This window comes from Oncorhynchus mykiss, chromosome 12 (assembly GCF_013265735.2).
Source record: "Oncorhynchus mykiss isolate Arlee chromosome 12, USDA_OmykA_1.1, whole genome shotgun sequence".
Lineage (NCBI taxonomy): Eukaryota > Metazoa > Chordata > Actinopteri > Salmoniformes > Salmonidae > Oncorhynchus > Oncorhynchus mykiss.
Genome location: NC_048576.1, coordinates 21446041 through 21469369, shown reverse-complemented (window position 1 = coordinate 21469369; position 23329 = coordinate 21446041). Strand labels below are relative to the sequence as shown.

Here is a 23329-nt window from a genome sequence, read left to right as displayed (position 1 = left end):
GGTGTTACGGCCATTGTTCCTGCTGTCAAAATAGCCCAAATATTTCAGACACACCACCACTCAACTGCTAAGATTTACTTTGCGTTTGTTAAAATAGAGCCCTTAGTTGTGTACTTATTGAGGTACTTAACGGGAACACGATAATCTACCTTTTGTCAAAGAAGGCCTCTATAATTTGGGTGCGGATTGGATTGCATGCCAGGTCTGGAATTGTGTCGAGGTCAGCTCTCCTACAAGTGAAAAGACAAGGAGATAATTAAAAAAGGTGTGCACCAGGAAGCTGGTCACTTATAACATCTTGCTAAACAAAAGCCAAACCAAAACCTGTTAGGCTAGTTTATTATAAAGAAATGGGAAGAACCACTTCACCAGAAATGTATCATGCCAGGATACACCCATGTGTCCCCATAGTAACAGCACAAGTTAAAAAATAAAGTGTGTTAGAATGGGCCTTTACAGAGTGTATGAATGTCAAACATTATTAGGGAGTCCTACCTCAGCATGTCTTCATTGTGGCTCAACTGCTTGAATCTTTTGTGCAGGATTCCAATCTGCTCGAAGGAAACTGAGGAACAAAAAAAGGACTGTCATGAGTCCAAGACAGAGAGGGACATCCTGGCAGCCTACCACAGCAGGTTAAATACATAGATGTATGAAGGAGAACTCAAATGTATCTTCAAGAGGCCTCTTATTAGCAAAATGCCAGGCAGCACATCAGTTAACATAGAATGAGCAGGAAACCATGACGGACTGCAGAGTAATGATGTTAACGGAACACAATTGTTTTTTAACTTTTGCCAACTACAATTTATGTTTGTGTCTTGAAGTTATGTCTAATTTATCATTCAGTTTGCCTGATTTGACATCCTCAGGACTAACACCGTATACACACATAGTATAAGCAGAGAGTAGGGCTGAATGTTTATTCTGCATCTATTTTTAGTTGATGCCAGTGGATTTGTTTATTCAAATGTAAAAACGATTTCACATTGCATTCTCATTGTAGTTTAGAGAAAGACAGTAATAAATGTGTTTTAAACTGTGTATTATATGTAATGACGAGCTCAAATTATTCACATGCATTCAAACAAGGACTGATATCTAATATCTATCTATCTATCTATCTATCTATCTATCTAATTGCCACAATACTTCAATTAAGAGTTTGTGTGTGAGTGAGTGAGTGCGAGTGTTTCAGTGTCTGAAAAAGAGGCTGCCCAGGGAAGGACAGCTCATAATAATGGCTGGAACAGAGTGAATGGATTGGTATCAACCATATCTTGGATGAGTTATTTACCATTCCATTGAATCCATTCTAGCCATTACTATGAGTCCGTCCTCCCCAATTATGGGGCGACCAGCCGCATGTGATACATTCCTAGGTATATTGTACGGGCATACCAGTATGTGAAGATCTAATGTTGGATTACCAGTGGTATGAGGAGACTCACTGAGGGTGGGGATTTCAGACAATAGAGATGGTGAAGAAAACCGGTCTGTTCACGGCCTCATTGCTTGCATGTTTTTCTGAAGCTATACACAAAGTATCTAATCTATTACTCATGGTGGCTCATTCAGGCCTACACTGTTATTTGTTTATTTGGATCCCCATTAACTTTGGCAGAAGCAGCAGCTACTCTTCCTGGGGTTCACAAAAAATAAACAAAATCAAAAAGGGTACTTTGATATATTGAAACTTCTTATGGCTGGGGGCAGTATTGAGTAGCTTGGATGAATAAGGTGCCCAGAGGTGCCCAGAGTAAACTGCCTGCTACTCAGTCCCAGTTGCTAATATATGCATATTATTGGTATATTTGAATAGAAAACACTCAGAAGTTTCTAAAACTGTTTAAATGATGTCTGTGAGTGTAACATAACTCATATGGCAGGCAAAAACCTGAGAAAAAATCCAACCAGGAAGTGGGAAATCTGAGGTTGGTCGTTTTTCAACTCATTCCCTATTGAAGATACAGTGGGACATTGGTCATGTTGCACTTCATAAGGCTTCCACTAGATGGCAACCGTCTTTAGATCCATGTTTGAGGCTTCTACTGTGAAGTGGGAGCAAATAAGAGGGGAATGAGTCAGGGGTCTGCCAGAATGCCATGAGCTCGTGGCGCTCGTTCACATGAGAGCGAGCTCTGTTCCATTGCATTTCTACAGACAAAGGAATTCTCCGGTTGGAAAATGATTGTACATTTATGTTAAAAACATCCTAAAGATTGATTCTATAATTCGTTTGACATGTTTCTACGGACTGTAACGGAACTTTTTGACTTTTCGTCTGCTCCTAGTGCATGCGCGTCATGAATTTGGATTTGTGAACTGAACGCGCTAACAAAAGGAGGTATTTGGACATAAATTATGGACATTATCGAACAAAACAAACATTTATAGTGGAACTGGGATTCCTGGGAGTGCCTTCTGATGAAGATCATCAAAGGTAAGTGAATCTTTATAATGTTATTTCTGACTTCTGTTGACTGCACAATATGGCGGATATCTGTTTGGCTGTTTTGGTCTCTGAGCGCCGTACTCAGATTATTGCATGGTTTGCTTTTTCCGTAAAGATTTTTTGAAATCTGACACAGCGGTTGCATTAAGGGGAAGTGTATCTAAAGTTCCATGTATAACACTTGTATTTTCAACAACATTTACAATGAGTATTTACGTAAATTGATGTGGCTCTCTGCAAAATCACTGGATGTTTTTGGAACTACTGAACATAGTTCCAAAAATATACTCCATATTTTAGAGCACACTATAAAAAGTATAATGACACCAAGATAATGACACCAAGATGTTATTACAGGAGACATGTATAGGTCTTAATCCACAAATGGTTTGCGATACAAATGTAAAAAGCATGTCAAACATCCAATGAAGTTTCTATGTGAAAATTGCCAGAACAATCAAAGACACCAAAAATATTTTCAGCTACACTGGCGTGGAATCGCCCTTTTAAGATTTAATCGTTTTAGCAACCATTTCCAGGTTGCTAAAATTCTGATAGTTCACCTAATTTCAGGTTGTGTGACAAAACAAGCAAGTATACATTTGCTGTGAAATATATTTTCCATAACCAAAAATATTGTATTTTCAGCTGTTTGAAGATTGTGTAATGAAACAGGCAGGGAGCAGGTCTCGAACCCTTGACCTTCTAGCCCGAAGTCCAGTGCGCTATCGACTGTGCCACAAAAGCATGCTCGTGCGGCAGTGACTTGGCTCGTTCCAATAGTGTACAAAACTGAAAGTAAAATATGCAAAAACTAAACTTAAGAATGGGAAGCATAGAAATAGCGCACATAGAACCGATCTACCGCTTCTTAGACTTGCTTTCAATGAGAAAGAAATGTGAGTTATCCGTTAATGTGAATTTGGTCAGGTAGCCCAAAAAGTTACATATTGCAGCTTTAAAAAAATATAGGCGATTAATCTAGTCTAATACGATTATCAAGTCTCATTTCTTTCATCTGACTTTAGTCACAAGGACATTCCATATTTGATCAAACAGTCTTCTCATTGTTCTGCTTTTAATTTGGACATGGTAGCTCATCTCATTGCAGGGTATCAGGAAAGACACTGCAGTAGGCCTACTAGATGCCTGACAATCATCAGACTAATACCTCAGGTTCACAGTCTGAGATTAATGCCATACGTTTGATTTGAAAATGTCCTCTCACAAGCCAGAATGCTGAATACAATTGAATTTTAATGTATTCTACCAGTAGTCTGTGCGGGTTTTCCTTTTGTGGGTAGGAATTTGAGCAGAAATATCCACAGGAAAGTAATAAAGTATTATTAAACTGACTTTCCAAACACTGGTACCTCCATTGATATTTATATCCCCTGGCACATGCGCAAAACAATGTAAACAAACGTCTACAGGAGGCCTCTAGGCAAGTATGCATGCATTGCCTGCGCATGCTGCAGGTGATCTGAACGCACTACCAGGCTTTTAAAAGTTAGTTGAATTATACTTTCATGTGAATATTGTCTCAAATTCCGAACTATACAAGAACCAACCCGACAGACAATCAGCAGAGTAAGTTCAAATTGAATTTTATTCAACATTCGTGACACAGTGGACATGAAACTAGCTTTCCGGTTATGTCAAAGCCTTTTGCGCGCTGATGTCCAAGAGGGATAGCATCGGCGCCAACTAGCAGGAAAGATACTCATACTAGTGCTGTAGCCTACAGCAATATATAACTCATGCTGTTCTGCTATAGAAATAGCCCCCAGAACACTTACCGCTACACTTGATGACGTGTATTATGAAGATACTCATTATTGAGAATGGGGTTACGTATTGTGGTGTCGTTTCATTTCACAATAATGATACATTTTAGCGCAGGATTACATAGACCCATAACAATGCGTATTCTCAACAATTGTACTCGTATACTACAAGAAACAAACGTAATACTCACAGCCCGTCTTCTCTGCCAATTCTCTATATTCTGGTTCATCAGATAATGACTGTAATGCGCCCATAACTCGAGAAATTTGCCAGCCGACCAATCCAGACGCATGGAAATACCGATTGGTCTCGCTCAGGACAACGCTGGTAACTACTGAAATCGAAACAGCGTCAGTTCAGTGGAACAGATATTTTTTCATTAGCACATCCCCTACTCCAACTCATGTTATTGGTCGATACCGGCTGCGCTCATAATTAAGTAATAAGCCAGTTTCTTCAAGGTCCTAATGCATTTCAAGGTGTCATTCTCTGCAGACAGAGCGCGCACTTCCGCAACTTGGCAGTCTCCTTTGATGTAGTTGTCTCACTACTTCTTCTTCGTCTGCTTTTCTGGCAGACTACACAGGCGCTTTGTTGTGTATTGCTGCTTTTCAGTTTGGAAAGTGCACTGTCCACAGAAAAGGGAAATAAAAAAATAGGAAATTGCATCCCCATCTATATATATATATACCACTATCTCCAACACACCCATCCACCCCTGCCCAATACTTTGGCCTCAACAGATCCTACAGCAGGTCATCAGCCTGGGAAGCTGGAACCCCTTCTCTGAAAAACCCCTGTAAGTTTTTCTGCAATAAAGTCTCTGATACCCAAACACATCTATGCTTCTGCTACTACCAATTCAATCTTCTGGGATTTCCTTTCCATCTGTGCGATAAAATTAATGACCATAGCAATAAATTCCAAGAAGCCAAACTTAATAAAGCACAAACTGTTCTGGTCACTCTGTACTGACCTACTTTCCCATTCCTTTAGCACATATCATCCTCTACTTTCCTCACTGCCTCGGCATGTCACACTTTCTGTGCTCCTTTCACCCTGGAAACTTCAATCTGTCTCACTCGCACAGGACATTTCTGAACCCCAGCAACATGGCCACCACCACAATTGAAACACCCAACCGCTTCCCTGAAACTACATGCTCTTTTGTCACAAGCCCTCCTGCACACTTCTCACATCTTTGAATCTCCCTCCTACGTACTGTTGCAACATGACCAGAAACTTGGCACCGGAAACACCGTAGTGGGTTCCGAATGTTCTCTTATTACTGTCAGCAGTGGCCTACTTAGGCTACAGTGTAGTAGCTTATAAGTGTAGTAGCTTGTAAGACTGTTAGAATTTTAGTGAGGTCCGATGTTTTTTTATTGTATAGAAGTGTAGTAAATTAGCTTCAACTTGTACATTTGTATACAAATAAAAAAGTTATATTTGGAGAACAGAAAAAAAAGCAAAAATGACCCCAGCCATTATCACCTTGGCTGCTGTACACAACCGTTCAAAAGTTTGGGCTGCCTAGAAGGCCAGCATCCCGGAGTCGCCTCTTCATTGTTGACGTTGTGACTGGTGTTTTGCTGGTACTATTTAAGGAAGCTACCAGTTGAGAACTTGTGAGGCGTCTGTCTCTCAATCTAGACACTCTAATGTACTTGTCCTCTTGCTCAGTTGTGCACCGTGGCCTCCCACTCCTCTTTCTATTCTGGTTAGAGCCAGTTTGTGCTGTTCTGTGAAGGGAGTAGTACACAGCGTTGTACGAGATCCTCAATTTCTTGGCATTTTCTCACATGGAATATCCTTAATTTCTCAGAACAAGAATAGACTGACGAGTTTCAGAAGAAAGTTATTTGTTTCTGGCCATTTTAGGGCTGTAATCGAACTCACAAATTCTGCTGCTCCAGATACTCAACTAGTCTAAAGAAGGCCCGTTATATTGTTCCTTTAATCAGCACAACAGTTTTCAGCTGTGCTAGCATAATTGCAAAAGGGTTTTATAATGATCAATTCGCCTTTTAAAATGATACAGTTGGACAACGTGCCATTGGAACATAGGAGTGATGTTTGCTGCAATAGTAAATTAGAGCATTCCACACTGATGAAATCACTTTTGCATAAGTATTCAGACCATTTACTCAGTACTTTGTTGAAGCACCTTTGGCAGCGATTACAGCCTCGAGTCTTTTTGGGTATGACTTTAGAATACGTTTCTCCCATTCTTCTCTGCAGATATTCTCAGGCTCTGTCAGGTTGGATGGGGAGCGTCGCTGCACAGCTATTTTCAGGTCTCTCCAAAGATGTTAGATTGGGTTCAGGTCCAGGCTCTGGCTCTGGCTGGGCCACTCAAGGACATTCAGAGACTTGTCCTGATGCCACTCCTGCGTTGTTTTGGCTGTGTGCTTGGGGTCGTTGTCTTGTTGGAAGGTGAACCTTCGCCACAGTCTTAGGTCCTAAGCGCTCTGGAGCATTTTTTTCATCAAGGATCTCTCTGTACTTGTTCATCTTTCCCTGTTCCCTGTTCATCTTTCCCTCGATCCTGACTAGTCTTCCAGTCCCTGCCACTTAAAAACATCCCCACAGCATGAAGCTGCCACAACCATTTGTGATGCTTGGCATTCAGGCCACAGAGTTCCATTTTCGTTTTATCAAACCAGAGAATCTTGTTTCTCATGGTCTGAGAGTCTTTAGGTGCCTTTTGGCAAACTCCAAGCGGGCTGTCATGTGCCTTTTACTGAGGAGTGGCTTCCATCTACCCACTCAACCATTAGGGCCTGATTGGTGGAGTGCTGAGAGATGGTTGTCCTTCTGGAAGGTTCTCCCATCTCCACAGAGGAACTCTGGAGCTCTGTCAGAGTGACCATTGGGTTCTTGGTCACCTCCCTGACCATGGCCCTTCTCCTCCAATTGCTCAGTTTGGCCAGGCAGTTAGCTGTTGGAAGAGTCTTGGTGGTTCCAAACTTTTCCATTTATGAATGATGGAGGCCACTGGGTTCTTGGGGATCTTCAATGCTGCAGAAATGCTTTGTTACCATTCCCCAGATCTGTGCCTTGACACAATACTATCTCTGAGGTCTACGGACAATTCCTTCAACCTCAAGGTTTGGTTTTTGCTCTGACATGCACTGTCAACTGTGGGACATTATATAGACAGGTGTGTGCCTTTTCAAATTTCAAATTTAATTTACCACAGGTGGACTCCAATCAAGTTGTAGAAACATCTCAAGGATGATCAACGGAAACAGGATGCACCTTAGCTGAATTTTGAGTCTCAAAGTAAAGGTTATTTTATTTTAAATAAATTTGCTAACATTTATAAAAACTTGTTTTCGCTTTGTCATTATGGGGTATTGTGTGTAGATTGATGAAAGTTTTTTATTTAATACATTTTAGAATAAGTCTGCAACGTAACAAAATGTGGAAAAGGGGAAGGGGTCTGAATACTTTCTGAATGCACTGTATATTTATATATAGATATAAAGGCTACAAAATAAACTTTCTAGTGACACTGACTCACCCACTGATGAAAATGAAACAGGCTACTCACTAGTGATGGCCAATGTGCTCGTGCTAATATCTCAAGAAAAGCTACTTTGAAAAACAGTCCTGTTCAGTTTTAATCACTCCAAAGCTGTTGAGAAAAATAGTGTTAGCTTCTGCAGACATACACTACATGAACAAAAACATTTTCACGAGTAAATAGAAAAATAAGTAGGCCTAGGCCTAATTGAAGGATTCATGAGTAAAAAACTTCACATTGTCATCTACACAGTATTTGGTAGGTTGACACTTGAATTGACTGATAGCCTAGTTGCTTGAGTATTTGGGGTGCAATAGGCAATAACCATCATATGGCCTATACTTTAGCATTTAGGCCCTAGGACGTTTGATAAATGGCCAATATACCATGGCTAAGGGCTGTTTTTAGGCAGTGCCTGGATACAGTCCTTAGCAGGGGTGTGTTGGCCATTTACCACAACCCCCCCAGGTGCCTTATTGCTATTATAAACTGGTTATCAAGGTATATTTCAGCATTCAGAGCTTGAACGATTGATGATTATTAATTTCATGTTACCACTTTTGAACAAAATCTGATGAGTTGGTTTATCCATGTGAAACTACAAATTATTCTATTGCTCAGGCTTCACACCACTCAAAATGCACTGTCACAGTGAATGAGGATCTGGGAACTGCGGTGACCCTGATATACTGCAGTCATCATTGACAATGTATCATATTTGGAACAGATACACTTGTGAGATTAGTTTATTAAATAATCTAGTAACCCCTTTATAACATAATCCTTTATTTTAGAAGGATACAAAATAGATGTTTAGTGTTTTTCAAAAATATATGTTTTTTACTCTTTAATAATAGGGAGAAACAAAATAACCACACTTTTTCTCTGTATTTCTCTGTACTTCCCCTATCTGAGATATCTACTGCAGCCCTCATCCTCCACATACAACACCCGTTCTGCCAGTCACATTCTGTTGAAGGTCCCCAAAGCACAGTTTTATCTCAGTCTCTTTATTCAAAGACTAAATCACGGACACTCTTACTGACACGTGTGGCTGCATTGTGTTTTGTGTTATTGTCTCTACCTCCCTTTGTGCTGTTGTCTGTGCCCAATAATGTTTGTAACATGTTTTGTGCTGCTACCATGTTGTGTTGCTACCATGGTGATGTTATTTTGTGTTGCTACCATGCTGTGTTGTTATGTGTTGCTGCCTTGCAATGTTGTTGTCTTAGGTCTCTCTTTATGTAGTGTTGTCTCTCTTGTCGTGATGTGTGTTTTGTCCTATATTTATATATATTTTATTTTTTATATCAGCAGGAGGCCTTTTGCCTTTTGGAAGGCCGTCATTGCAAATAATTATTTATTCTTAACTGACTTGCCTAGTTGAATAAAGATTAAATTTAATCAAATAAAAATTCTCTGTTTCAAGTTGTATTTATTGAAGGATACCACATGGTGGCAGCAGGTATTTAACTATAAAAAAAACATTTCCTGAGACCCATTGCTTACCGAATATCTGTAGATGGCATTGTTGGACTGTCAGACCTTTTTCAAATCAAATTAAGTTTATTAGTCGGGTACACAGATCGGCAGATGTTATCGCAGGTGCAGTGAAATGCTTATGTTTCTAGCTCCCACAATGCAGTAATATCTCAAATAAAAAATGTTATATGAAAAAAATATATTTTTTTATCAGAACGAGCAATATCAGCATGAGCAATGTCAGAGCTATATATATGATGGATTGTGTATGTATGCCATTCAGAGGGTAAATTGACAAGACAAAATATTTAAGTGCCTTTGAACGAGGTACAGCTCAACAGTTTCCCGTTTATATCAAGAATGTTCCACCACCCTAAGGACATCCAGCCAACTTGACACAACTGTGGGAAGCATTAGAGTCAACATGGGCCAGCATCCCTGTAGAAAGGTTTTGACACCGCGTCAATATTAGGAAGGTGTTCCAAATGATTGGGATACTCGGTGTATATACTGTACATAGTGTGTATGTGAATAAAAAAGGTGTGTACAACTGTAGTTATATAGGATGAGCCATGACTATGAAACAGTATATTCATAAACAGTGGGTAAAACAGTATGTAAATATTAAAGTGACCAGTGTTTAATGACTCTATGTACAGTGCATTCAGACCCCTTGACTTTTTCCACATTGTTTTATGTTGCAGCCTTATTCTAAAATTGATTAAATATATTACGTTTTTTATTAAATAAATAAAAAACCTCAGCAATCTACACACTATATCCCATGATGACATAGCGAAAACAGGTTTTTAGAAGTGTTTACAAAAGTATTAAAAATAAAAAACAGAACTACCTTATTTACATAAGTATTCAGACCCTTTGCTATGAGACTCAAAATTCAGCTCAGGTGCATCCTGTTTCCATTGATCATCCTTGAGATGTTTCTATAACTTTATTGGAGTCCACCTGTGGTAAATTCAATTGATTGGACATGCTTTGGAAAGGCACACACCTGTCTATATAAGGTCCCACAGTTGACAGTGCATGTCAGAGCAAAAACCAAGCCATGAGGTTGAAAGAATTGTCCATTGAGCTCCAAGACAGGATTGTGTCAAGGCACAGATCTGGGGAAGGCTACCAAAAAATGTCTGCAGCATTGAAGGTCCCCAAGAACATGGTGGCCTTCATCATTCTGAATGGAAGAAGTTTGGAACCACCAAGACTCTTCCTAGAACTGGTTGCTCGGCCAAACTGAGCAGTCGGGGGAGGTGGGCCTTGGTCAGAGAGGTGACCAAGAACCCGATGGTCACTGACAGAACTCCAGAGTTCCTCTCTGGAGATGGAAGAACCTTCCAGAAAGAACCATCTCTGCAGCACTCCACCAATCAGGCCTTTATGGTAGAGAGGCCAGACGTAAACCATTCCTCAGTAAAAGGCATCTAAAGGACTCTCAGACCATGAGAAACTGGTTTGATGAAACCAGGATTGAACTCTTTGGCCTGAATGCCAAGCATCACATCTGGGGAAACCTGGCACCATCCCTACGGTGAAGTATGGTGGTGGCAGCATCATGCTGTGGGTATGTTTTTCAGTGGGAGGGACTGGGAGACTAATCAGGATAGAGGGAAAGATGAACGGAGCAAAGTACAGAGAGATCCTTGATGAAAACCTGCTCCAGAGTGCTCAGCACCTCAGACTGCGGTGAAGGTTTACCATCTATCAAGACATCGACCCTAAGCACACAGCCAAGACAACTCAGGAGTGGCATCGGGACAAGTCTCTGAATGTCCTTGAGTGGCCCAGCCAGAGCCTGGATTTGAACCCGATAGTCCGTGCCATTTAAATTGGTACCATGGAGACTGGAGAATAGTTTGACACTGCCTAATTCTCCTCTTTGCAAATGGCTTCTGACAGCTGAGGGTAGCCGAGAGCATTACAAGCTTCACAGGTTAATCAGTTTAGGACATGTTCATTCATTTTCTTATATAGGGAAATGTATTAAAGGTGCTGCCTAATACACAATCAATCTGGTCTGCTAAATGAGTGGTACAGTGCCTTGGAGAGAGCTGAGAATAGCTGTGCAGCGACGCTCCCCATCAACCTGACAGAGCTTGAAAGGATCTGTAGAGAAGAATGTGAGAAACTCCCCAAATACAGGTGTGCCAAGCATGTAGCGTCATACCCAAGAAGACTCGAGGCTGTAATAGCTGCCAAAGGTGCTTCAACAAAGTATTGAGTAGGGTCTGAATACTTATCTAATTGTGATATTTCAGTTTTTTTTAAAACCTGTTTTTGCTTTGTCATTATTTAATCAATTTTAGAATAAGGCTGTAATGTAACATAATGTGGAAAATGTCAAGGGGTCTGAATACTTCCCGAATGCACTGTACATAGGCCAGCAGTCTTTAAGGTGCAGGGTAGCGTACCGGGTGGTAGCCGGCTAGTGACAGTGTCTAAGGTCCAGGGCAGGGTACCGGTGTGGAGGACAGCTAGTGATGACTGTTTAACAGTCTGATGGCCTGGAGATAGAAGCTGTTTCAAAGTCTCTCGGTCCCAGCTTTGATGCACCTGTCCTGTCTCTGCCTTCTAGATGGTAGCGGGGTGAACAAGCCGTGGCTCAGGTGGCTGACGTCCTTGATGATCTTCTTGGCCTTCCTGTGACACCAGATGCTGTAGATGTCCAGGAGGGCAGGCAGTGTGCCCCCGGTGATGCGTTGGACTGACCGCACCACCCTCTGGAGATCCCTGCGGATCTAGGTGGTGCCATTGCCGTATCAGACGGTGAAACAGCCTGCCAGAATGCTCTGGTCCTTAACTAGCCTCTCAAACGCTTCATGATGACAGAAGTGAGTGTTACATGGCGATCAAATCAAATAAAAGTTTATTTGTCACGTGCGCCGAATACAACCTTACAGTGAAATGCTTACTTACAGGCTCTAACCAATAGTGCAAAACAGGTATTAGGTGAACAATAGGTAAGTGAAGAAATAAAAACAAGAGTAAAAGACAATGGAAAATAACAGTAGCGAGGCTATTTACAGGCACCGGTTAGTCGGGCTGATTGAGGTAGTATGTACATGTAGATATGCTTAAAGTGACTATGCATATATGATAAACAGAGAGTAGCAGTAGCGTAAAAGAGGGGTTGGCGGGTGGTGGGTGGCGGGTCACAATTCAGATAGCCCGGTTAGCCAATGTGCGGGGGCACTGGTTGGTCAGCCCAATTGAGGTATTATCTACATGAATGTATAGTTAAAGTGACTATGCATATATAATAAACATAGTCATTTAGTTCAGTTCCATTCGCTTTCTTGGGTACAGGAACATTGGTTGACATCTTGAAACAAGTGGGGACAACAGACTGAGATAAGGAGAGATTTAGTATGACCGTTCAATAAGACCATTTTCACAGAGGCACACCAGGCCCTGTGTATGTTCTTTATAACATTTGACATTTTTGCTTAACATTTGAGTCATTTAGCAGACACTCTCTATCCAGAGCGACTTACAGTGGTGCATATATTTTTGTATTGGTCCCCCATGTGAATCGAACCAACAACTCTGGCGATGCAAGCGCCATGCTCTATCAAAGACAATGTTTGTTGTACAGGAGCACTGTACACATGTTGTGTTGTAAGCATGTTATGGGCTGTAGTTGTGGGGTGGCAGGTACCCTAGTGGTTGGAGCGTTGGGCCAGTAACCAAAAGGTTGTTGGATCGAATCCCCGAGCTGACAAGGTGAAAATCTGTCGCTGTGTGTGTCTACCATCTTTTTAGGAATGCACATGGGTTTTACATAATGGCTACATATGCTGGTGGTTTTAGTCACTGACACATCCAGCTTAACCTGACACTTGTTTCTCATACACATTAAAATGGTCTCAAATTAATTAGTCAAGCTGCCACTTAACTGACTAAGAAACAGGTGCACACTTAGTGCCGTGTTGTGTCTAGCTTAATTGGCAACAGTTTCTCCACAGGGAAAGATATGATTTTAATTCTTTATGAATTAGATTTTGAACACTTAATTTTTTTTTGACAGGATATGTTGTACAAATAACAAACAGCAAGCAACAGTGGGAGTGCATTGTAAATGTAGTGGTTCTGGCAAAGATAACGCTATCTAAAATCTCATACACTTGGATTTAAAAAAGCCAATCTGAAAACTCTATAGTGGGAGCTATTACACAATGTCACGGTCCTGAGATTACAGCCTGACTCAAGACTGTGATCTTCTCAGCAGACAGGCACCCAACCCAGACACATCTGGTAGGTTATCAGAAAGTTCACAAGTACCTGTGTTTACCCTCTTCCATCTCATTCTGGGACAGCACAGGGCTTCCATTGAGATATTGAACTCCTGTGTCCTGAGGAGAGCTCTGAACACATCCAACCTCGTGAAATCAGATGAGTTCATATTCTACTACAACTACCCCACTTTTTGCTGACAGTGACTTTATACAGCATTCCTAACCAATTTCATGCAGTACCTTATCACTTGTATGGAGAAGCACAGTATAAAAAACAAGAACAGAAAAGTCCCCAAATGTGTAAAACAAATGGTGAAATGAACACAAGTAATATCTGGTGTCTTGTATTTTAACTTCATACATATGCATGACTGGTGGAGTCCGTGCCATTTAAATTGGTACCATGGAGACTGGAGAATAGTTTGACACTGCCTAATTCTCCTCTTTGCAAATGGCTTCTGACAGCTGAGGGTAGCCGAGAGCATTACAGGCTTCACAGGTTAATCAGTTTAGGACATGTTCATTCATTTTCTTATATAGGGAAATGTATTAAAGGTGCTGCCTAATACACAATCAATCTGGTCTGCTAAATGAGTGGTACAGTGCCTTGGAGAGAGCTGAGAATAGCTGTGCATTACAACCTGTAATTGAAATGTATTGTTATTTGGATTTCATGTAATGGACATATACAAAATAGTCCAAATTGGAGAAGTCGAATTAAAAAAATAACTTGTTTAAAAAAATTCTCTAAAATTTAAAACAGAAAAGTGGTGGGTGCATATTTATTTATTGATTTATTTATTTCACCTTTATTTAACCAGGTAGGCTAGTTGAGAACAAGTTCTCATTTGCAACTGCGACCTGGCCAAGATAAAGCATAGCAGTTCGACACATACAACAACACAGAGTTACACATGGAAAGAACAAAACATACAGTCAATAATACAGTAGAAAAAAAATAAAAGTCTATATACAGTGAGTGCAAATAAGGTCAAATAAGGGAGTTAAGGCAAGAAATAGGCCATGGTGTAATTACAATATGACAATTAAACACTGGAATGGTAGATGTGCAAAAGATGGATGTGTAAGTAGAGATACTGTGGTGCAAAAGGAACTAAATAAATAAATACAGTATGGGGATGAGGTAGATAGATGGGCTGTATACAGATGGGCTATGAACAGGTCCATTGATCTGTGAGCTGCTCTGACAGATGGTTCTTAAAGCTAGTGAGGGAGATGGTAATCTCCAGCTTCAGTGATTTTTGCAGTTCGTTCCAGTCAGTGGCCGCAGAGAACTGGAAGGAAAGGCGACCAAAGGAGGAATTGGCTTTGGGGGTGACCAGTGAGATATACCTGCTGGAGCGTGTACTACGAGTGGGTACCGCTATGGTGACCAGCGAGCTGAGATAGGGCGGGGCTTTACCTAGCAGAGACTTGTAGATAACCTGTAGCCAGTGGGTTTGGCGACGAGTATGAAGCGAGGGCCAGCCAACGAGAGCGTACAGGTCGCAGTGGTGGGTAGTATATGGGGCTTTGGTGACAAAACGGTTGGCACTGTGATAGACTACATCCAGTTTGCTGAGTAGAGTGTTGGAGGCTATTTTATAGATGACATCGCCGAAGTCAAGGATCGGTAGGATGGTCAGTTTTACAAGGGTATGTTTGGCAGCATGAGTGAAGGAAGCTTTGTTGCGAAATAGGAAGCCAATTCTAGATTTCATTTTTGATTGGAGATGCTTAATGTGAGTTTACAGTCTAGCCAGACACCTAGGTATTTGTAGTTATCCACGTATTCTAAGTCAGAGCCATCCAGAGTAGTGATGCTGGATGGGCGGGCAGGTGCGGGCAATGATCGGTTGAATAGCATGCATTTAGTTTTATTTGCGTTTAAGAGCAGTTGGAGGCCACGGAAGGAGAGTTGTGTGGCATTGAAGCTCGTCTGGAGGTTAGTTAACACAGTGTCCAAAGAAGGGCCAGAAGTATACAGAATGGTGTCGTCTGCGTAGAGGTGGATTAGAGAATCACCAGCAGCAAGAGCGACATCATTGATGTATACAGAGAAAAGAGTCGGCCCGAGAATTGCACCCTGTGGCACCCCCATAGAGACTGCCAGAGGTCCGGACAACAGGCCCTCCTATCAGAGAAGTAGTTGGTGAACCAGGCGAGGCAATCATTTGAGAAACCAAGGCTGTTGAGTCTGCCAATAAGAATGTGGTGATTGACAGAGTCGAAAGCCTTGGCGAGGTCGATGAATACAGCTGCACAGTAATGTCTCTTATCGATGGCGGTTATGATATCGTTAAGGACCTATGTAATATATGTATATATATGTATTATTAATATATGTACTATATATGTATTCACCCCCTTTGCTATGAAGCCCCTAAGTAAGATCTGTTGCAACGAATTACCTTCCAAAGTCACATAATTAGTTAAATAAAGTCCACCTGTGTGTAATCTAAGTGTCACATGATCTGTCACATGAGCTCAGTATATATACACACACCTGTTCTGAAAGTCCCCAGAGTCTGCAACACCAAATTGTATCCTTTGTTCGTACCTCCCATGGAAATTGAATTTATCCCAGAGGCTGCTCCAAGTCGCCGCCGACGGAGAAGAAGTTTTCGGAGTTGACTTCTAGTCTAACTCAGGAGGCGTGCACACCATCCACCACTTCCGAGTATTTTACTCGCTAATTTTCAGTCCTTGGACAATAAAGTAGTTAATCTCAGGGCGAGGATTTGCTTCCAGAGAGACATCAGGGACTGTAACATACTCTGTTTCACGGATTCATGGCTCTCTCTGGATATACGGTCCGATCAATACAGCCTTCTGGGTTCTCAGTACATTGCACTAACAGTATTAAAGAACCCCCCCCCCCCCCCCCGGAAAGAAGGGGGAGTGTATGTTTCATTATTAACTACTCATGGTGTGATTGCGATAACGTACAGGAACTCAAGTCCTTTTGTTCACCCAACAAAGAATATCTCACAATAAAATGTTGACCATATTACCTCCCAAGAGAATTCTCTTCGGTTTTAGTCACAGCCGTGTATATTCCCCCTCAAGCCGATACCACGACGGCCCTCAAGGAACTACACTAGACTTTATGCCATCTGGAAACCACATATTCTGAGGACGCATGTATTGTAGCTGGGGATTTTAACAAAGCAAATTTGAGGAAAACGCTACCGAAGTTCTATCAACATTGCCTGTAGTACTCGCGCTACAAGAACTCTAGACCATTGTTACTCTCCCTTCCGGGATGGCTACAAGGCCTTCCCCCACCCTCCCTTTGGCAAATCAGATCAGATCAGATCACGACTCCTTTCTGCTTCTCTCTTCCTATAGGCAGAAACTCAAACAGGAAGTACCCGTGCTAAGGTCTATTCAACATTGGTCTGACCAATCAGAATCTATGCTTCAAGATTGTTTTGATCACGTGGACTGGGATATGTTTCAGGTTGCCTCTGAGAATAACACTGACATGGTGACTGAGTTCATCAGGAAGTGTATAGGGGATGTTATTCCCACTATGACTATTAAAACCTACCCAAACCAAAAACCATGGATAGATGGCAGCATTTGCACAAAACTGAAAGCACAAACCACCGCATAATTACAGTGTAATTATGGCAATAAAAAAGGGAAAATGTCAGTACAGAGACAAAGTGGAGTCGCAATTCAACGGCTCAGACACACAACGTATGTGGCGGGGTCTACAGACAATCACGGATTACAAAGGGATAACCAGCCACGTCGCAGACTCCGACATCTTGCCCCTGGACAAGCTAAACACCTTCTTCGCCCGCTTTGAGGATAACACAGTGCCACCGACGCGGTCTGCTCCCAAGGACTGTGGGTTCTCGTTCTCCGTGGCCGACATGAGTAAGACATTTAAACAAGTTATCACTCGCAAGGCTGCTCGTCCAGGCAGTATCCCTAGCCGTGTCCTCAGAACATGTGCAGACCAGCTGGCTGGAGTGTTCACGGACATATTCAGTCTCTCCCTATCCCAGTCTGCTGTACCCACTTGCTTCAAGATGTCCACAATTGTTCCTCTACCCAAGAAAGCAAAGGTAACTGGACTAAATCACTATCGCCTCGTAGCACTCACTTCTGTCGTCATGAAGTGCTTTGACAGGCTAGTTAAGGATTATATCACCCCTACCTCACCCTACCTACCTCACCCACACTAGATCCACTTCAATTTGCATACCACCCCAATAGATCTGGAGATGATGACATCGCCATTGCACTGCACACTGCCCTATCCCATCTGGACAAGAGGAATACCTATGTAAGAATGCTGTTAATTGAGTATAGCTCAGCCTTCAACACCATAGTACTCTCCAAGTTCATCATTAAGCTCGGGGCCCTGGGTCTGAACCATGCCATGTGTCCTGGACGTCTGAACCCCGCCCTGGGTCCTGGACTTCCTGAAGGGCTGCCCTCAGGTGGTGAACGTATGAAACAACACCTCCACTACGCTGCCCCTCAACACAGGGGCCCCACAAAGGTACGTGCTCAGCCCCCTCCTGTACTACCTGTTCACCCATGACTACAAGGCCAGGCACGCCTCCAACTCATCAAGTTTGCAGACGACATAACAGTAGTAGGCCTGATTTACCAACAATGACTAGACAGCCTACAGGGAGAAGGTGAGGGCCCTGGTGGAGTGGTACCAGGAAAATAACCTCTCCCTCAACGTCAACAAAACAAAAGAGCTGATCGTGGATTTCAGAAAACAACAGAGAGCATGCCCCTATTCACATCAACGGGACCGCAGGGAAGGGGAAAAGCTTCAAGTTCCTTGGCGTACACATCACTGACAATCTTAAATGGTCCACCCACACAGACAGTGTGGTGAAGAAGGCGCAACAGCGCCTCTTCAACCTCAGGAGGCTCAAGTAATTTGTCTTGACCCCTAAGACCCTCGCAAACATTTACAGATATACAACTGATGGGCTGTATCACCGCCGGGTACAGCAACTGCACCACCGCAACCCCAGGACATCTACAGTACCCAATGTCACAGGAAGGCCAAAAAGATCATCAAGGACATCAACCACCCGAGCCAAGGCCTGTTCACCCCGCTATCATCCAGAAAGCGAGGTCAGTATAAGTGCATCAAAGCTGGGTCTGAGAGACTGAAAAACAGCTTCTATCTCAAGGCCATCAGACTGTTAAATAGCAATCACAAGCCGGCTACCACCCGGTTACTCAACCCTGCACCTTAGAAGCTGCTGCCTATGTACATAGACATGGAATCACTGGTCACTTTAAATGGAACGTTAGTCACTTTAATAATTTTTATATAGTGTTTTACTCATTTCATATGTATGTACTGTACTCTACTGTATTTTAGTCAATACCACTCAGACATTGCTCGTCCTAATATTTATATATTTCTTAATTCCATTATTTTACTTTTAGATTTGTCGTGTATTGTTGTAAATTGTTAGATACTACTGCACTGTTGGAGCTAGGAACACAAGCATTTGCTACAAACGCAATAACATATGTTAAATATGTGTATGTGCCCAATACCATTAGATTTGATTTGATTTGCGGTCTATAAATTATTTGTAATTGTGTTCCGGCCCCCTGACCATCCGTTCAAGAAAAAAATCGGCCCGCGGCTGAATCTAGTTGATGATCCTTGTCAAATGTTTTGTTCAAATCAAAATCAAACTTTATTTGCCACATGCGCCGAATACAACAAGTGTAGACTTTATAGTAAAATGCTTACTTACAAGCCCTTAACCAACAGTGCAGTTCAAGAAGAAGAAAAAATGTACCAAGTAGGCTAAAATAAAAAGTAATAATAAAAAGTAACACAATAAGAATAACAATAACGAGGCTATATACAGGGTGCACCGGTACCGAGTCAGTGTGCAGGGATACAGGCTAGTTGAGGTAATCTGTACGTGTAGGTTGCGGCGAAGTAGTACAATTGGTACTTACAAAATAGTACAATTGGTTGGGAGAATGTAAAATGTCAGCCATGTTCTTTGGCAAGATGGCGCTGTCTGTGTCTATAATGAGAGAATGGGAACTCATGGAATGTGACCAGAGAGAGATATGAGAAGATTGTTTAAAAGTTGGCACAGAGACCATGCTTATGCAATATAAAGTGGAGGTGCACATATTAAGAGACAAGTTTCAAGTTTTCTTAGTACAGGATACACATGGTATACAGTACACCATCCCAAAAATATTTGAATATGAACATAAAGTAAATGGCTCAGTAGAATAGAATACACATTTTAGCGTAAGTATAATACAGGAAGGCACAATTTATAGTATTTACAATATTTACACATGTATCAGAGGAATGTTGGAATGGGGGGCAAGTGTTTAAATTCTGCAATATTTGCAATAGTAAAAAAGTTTGATAGCAGCAATTGTGATGTGTGTGTGTAGCATTAATGTATTGTGTGTGCGTGAGTGAGTGCATGTGTGCTAAGATCCAAAGCCTAGGACCAAGAGGCATGGAGAGGCAGCCTTCAGTTACTATGCCCTCAGCCTCTGGAACAGCCTACCAGAGAACCTGAAGGGGGCCGAAACTGTGGACATATTTAAAAAGAGATCTTAAGCGATCTTTTTAGCTTTGCTTTTCCTTAGGGTACTTTTTAATCTGTCAGTTTTTATTGTTATTCTTTTGTTTTTAATCCTCTTATGTTTGTTGTGTGGTACATTTCTGTTTTTATTTTCATTGTTTTTATGAGTTTTTTCCTGTGAAGCACATTACGTTGCATTCAGGTCTGAAATGTGCTACAGAAATAAAGCTTGATTGTATTAGATTTGAAGGTGCGGAGCATTAAAGAGGAGGGTGAGAGAGAGCGAGTGAGTGAGTGAGACGGAGAGAGAGAGGGAGGGAGGTAGTGAAAGACGGAGAGAGAGATGTAAGGGGGAGAGAGTGACGGAGGTAGAGAGCGAGAGGGCAGCGTGTAACTGTTTGGCATGCACAAGGCTTTCACAGGAGAAGGAGTTGACAGGACACCGCAGTGTTGCCTCTAGCTCTCAGACAACAGCTGTTCAGAGATAGCGGACGTCCTGGGGGTGATGAGACATAGAACCTGTCTCTCTCTTTCTGTCGGTCTCTTTCTAACTCTCACTGTTGTTCACCTTGTCTCATACAGGGACAGATGTGGTGTGAGATGCATGGCAAGTTGACCGATTGCCCGCTGTCAAACAGAACAACCAAAATGAGTCCGGTTGAGCAACTTATGGTTTTATAATTGAGGTAAAATGCTCAGTTTGTTCTTCAGCTTGGGAAATACATTTTTGGATAAAGGCATGAAATATCTTCTATCCAGAGTAATGATTGCAGGCAATGACAAAACCATTTCAAACAAGATTCATTTCCCCTTGTGTACGGTTAGGTGGAGTCTGTCCAATTCATAAACTCTGCTGGGTTGTGATATTTATGTTTTGACTACTAACTGAATGAGTTGAGGGGGGGGGGGGGGCTACAAAACATTGGATCTCATCATGAGTTAAATAAAGGTTCAATGTAAAAAAATAAATGCTGCTTACCCCACTCTGCGAGTAAAACATTTTAGCGGCCCCCCTCGTTACAGCGAAGAGTCACCCTCTAGATCAGCGATGGGGGTGGGGGCCACATCGAATATATATTTTTTTTCAAGTTAATTTCCTGGAATTCTGCACGTTTTGCCATAGAGAAAATGTTTACATTTTAAAGCAAGTTTGCTGCAATTCTACAAATTTTTCCAATGGGGTGGAGAGAAAAATCCGTAGTTTTACAGCTGAGTTTGCTGTTTTTAATATGATAGCTGATGATCAATGGGCCACAGCCCGGTCGGTAATTCGACCATGCTTATGACAAGTTTTGATTGCTGGCCGCTAGACGAACTTACGAATAAATAAATACAATTTGCTGACATGGGCTAATTGAGTGACTGCTGATGCACAACCACGTTTTTTAATTGCACATTGTGTGAACTATTATAATAACTCTCAACAGTAAGTTGAGACCCCGACTAAGTTCCTCAAAATACCCCTCAAAATATATATTTTTTTTAGTTCCCAGAGATTTTTTAAATATTGATTTCTTGTTGAGTTCATGTTAGTTGACAACTCAATCAAATGTAAATCAAACTAGACATTGAACTGACGACTGTGCCCAGTGGGTAGTGCCCTTAATGGAGATGACATCACCAAATAAGAGAAAAGTGCAGGACATAAGATTAGGCTGCAGAGAACTGTAAGTTATGAAGGAATGGCTAAGTAGCTGGCTAGCTAACTACACCGTACACTGTACAATTCATTCTTGTCACATATACTCCCTCTCCGGCCTCTAGGTCATCAGGTTGCTGATTATCCCGCACACCTGTCACCATCGTCAAGCGCACCTGCGCCTCATGACACTCACCTGGACTCCATCACCTCCCTGATTATCTTCCCCATATCTGTCACTCCCCCTGTTTCTTTCCTCAGCTGTTATTGACTGTTTCATATCGGTGCGTTGTTTGTGTTTTGTGTTTATTTATTAAAACACTCACTCCCTGTACATGCTTCCCGATTCTCAGTGCACTCATTACAATAATGGTGTCATCAGCTAGCTAGCTATACATATCGCCAGCCAGTAAATAAATAATTATGCTAATAAAAGCAGAATTGAATTCATGTTAATAAGCTAACACCATAATTAAGGCTAGCCATTTTTGTCAGATGATAATGGTAGTTGTTCATATGATTATTGCAGGGGTCAAAGACAGGAAGTAGAGAGAGGGAGAGAGTGGGCAGGGAGAGGACGAACAGGTCATCAGGTGATAATTTGATTTATATGGCACTATCTTTTCAACTCCTCATCTTTTCTGACTGTAGCCCAAGTGATATAACAAATGGTATTGCCTCCATTCGGATTGAATTTGATTGTCATGGCAGGGGCCAGAGACACGCAGCAGAGAGAGGTAGAGGGAGAACACAACCCATGTTGAAGCAAGGAGAGGACGAACAGGACATCAGGTGAGAATTTGAGTTATAAGGCAAATGTGTATAAATCAAAATCTCCCATGGAACACTAGAGGATAGAGTTATATAAGGTAGGAGATGCGGTCGATTAACAGTTTAATGAGAGGTTTCAACAAGATGGTCTACTGACCCTTGAAACTGGAGAACACTACTCACTGGACAGATTGAATCTATGGTTGCTCAATATCCAGATGTTAATACCCGCTCTCTTGCAGTGCAACTGCCCATGTTTTTACCCAACTACCCAGTTCTAGTGCAGAGGCTGCAGAAATTCTTAAAGGACTGCCAGTAGAAGTTCATGGTTTATTTACAGATGTTGAAGCTCTGGTCAGGTTGCTCCTTGTCGTACGTGTATTTTCCTCTGAAGCAGAAAGGAGCTTTAGTGCCCTCAGGAGGTTGAAGACGTGGCTGCGCTCAACAATGACAAAGCAGACCATGTTGCTTTCTGTCATATTCACCAGGAGAAGCTGGATAGCATAGATATGAAAACAATATGCCAGAATGTTATTGCTGCCAGTGACAGGCGTAAAATGGTATTGTTGCATTTAAGTTAATTGAGACTGAAGATCTGACCCCTCTATGTACCATGTATAAGGTTGCAACCGGTTATTGACTGTTATTGAATGTGTATGTTTTTTCACTTGATGGTGAATGACAATGAGCTGTTGCTATGTCTTTTTTACATCTATTTCTTGAGCTTGATGCCATATTGATTAGTTTATTTTGAAGTCTATTTTCCTATAGCATTTTATTCCATATTGAATAATTATATTTTGAATGGCACTGAATTATTTTATGAATTAAATACTACAATTAAATTGTGTA

General features: G+C 41.6%; 1 protein-coding gene and 1 long non-coding RNA gene across 3 annotated transcripts in view; one reads left to right on the top strand and one right to left on the bottom strand.

Moving 5' to 3' along the window:
* The window catches only part of LOC110537175 (calcineurin B homologous protein 3), a 16570-nt gene extending 11747 nt beyond the window's left edge, over positions 1 to 4823 (bottom strand). The window contains exons 1-3 of one of the 2 annotated variants that reach the window (XM_036937182.1): positions 4434 to 4823; positions 496 to 565; positions 150 to 230 (exon numbers count right to left, since the gene is read on the bottom strand). In XM_036937182.1, the coding sequence (XP_036793077.1) occupies positions 150 to 230; positions 496 to 565; positions 4434 to 4497 (215 nt within the window). In that variant the 5' untranslated portion in view covers positions 4498 to 4823. The remainder of the gene's footprint in view (positions 1 to 149; positions 231 to 495; positions 566 to 4433) is intronic. The other variant, XM_021623011.2, reaches the window with a different exon arrangement.
* On the top strand, positions 3733 to 23329 carry LOC118937643. The gene is made up of 4 exons (XR_005034910.1): positions 3733 to 4045; positions 22236 to 22299; positions 22418 to 22498; positions 22875 to 23329. It is a non-coding gene; the product is annotated as an uncharacterized LOC118937643 (long non-coding RNA).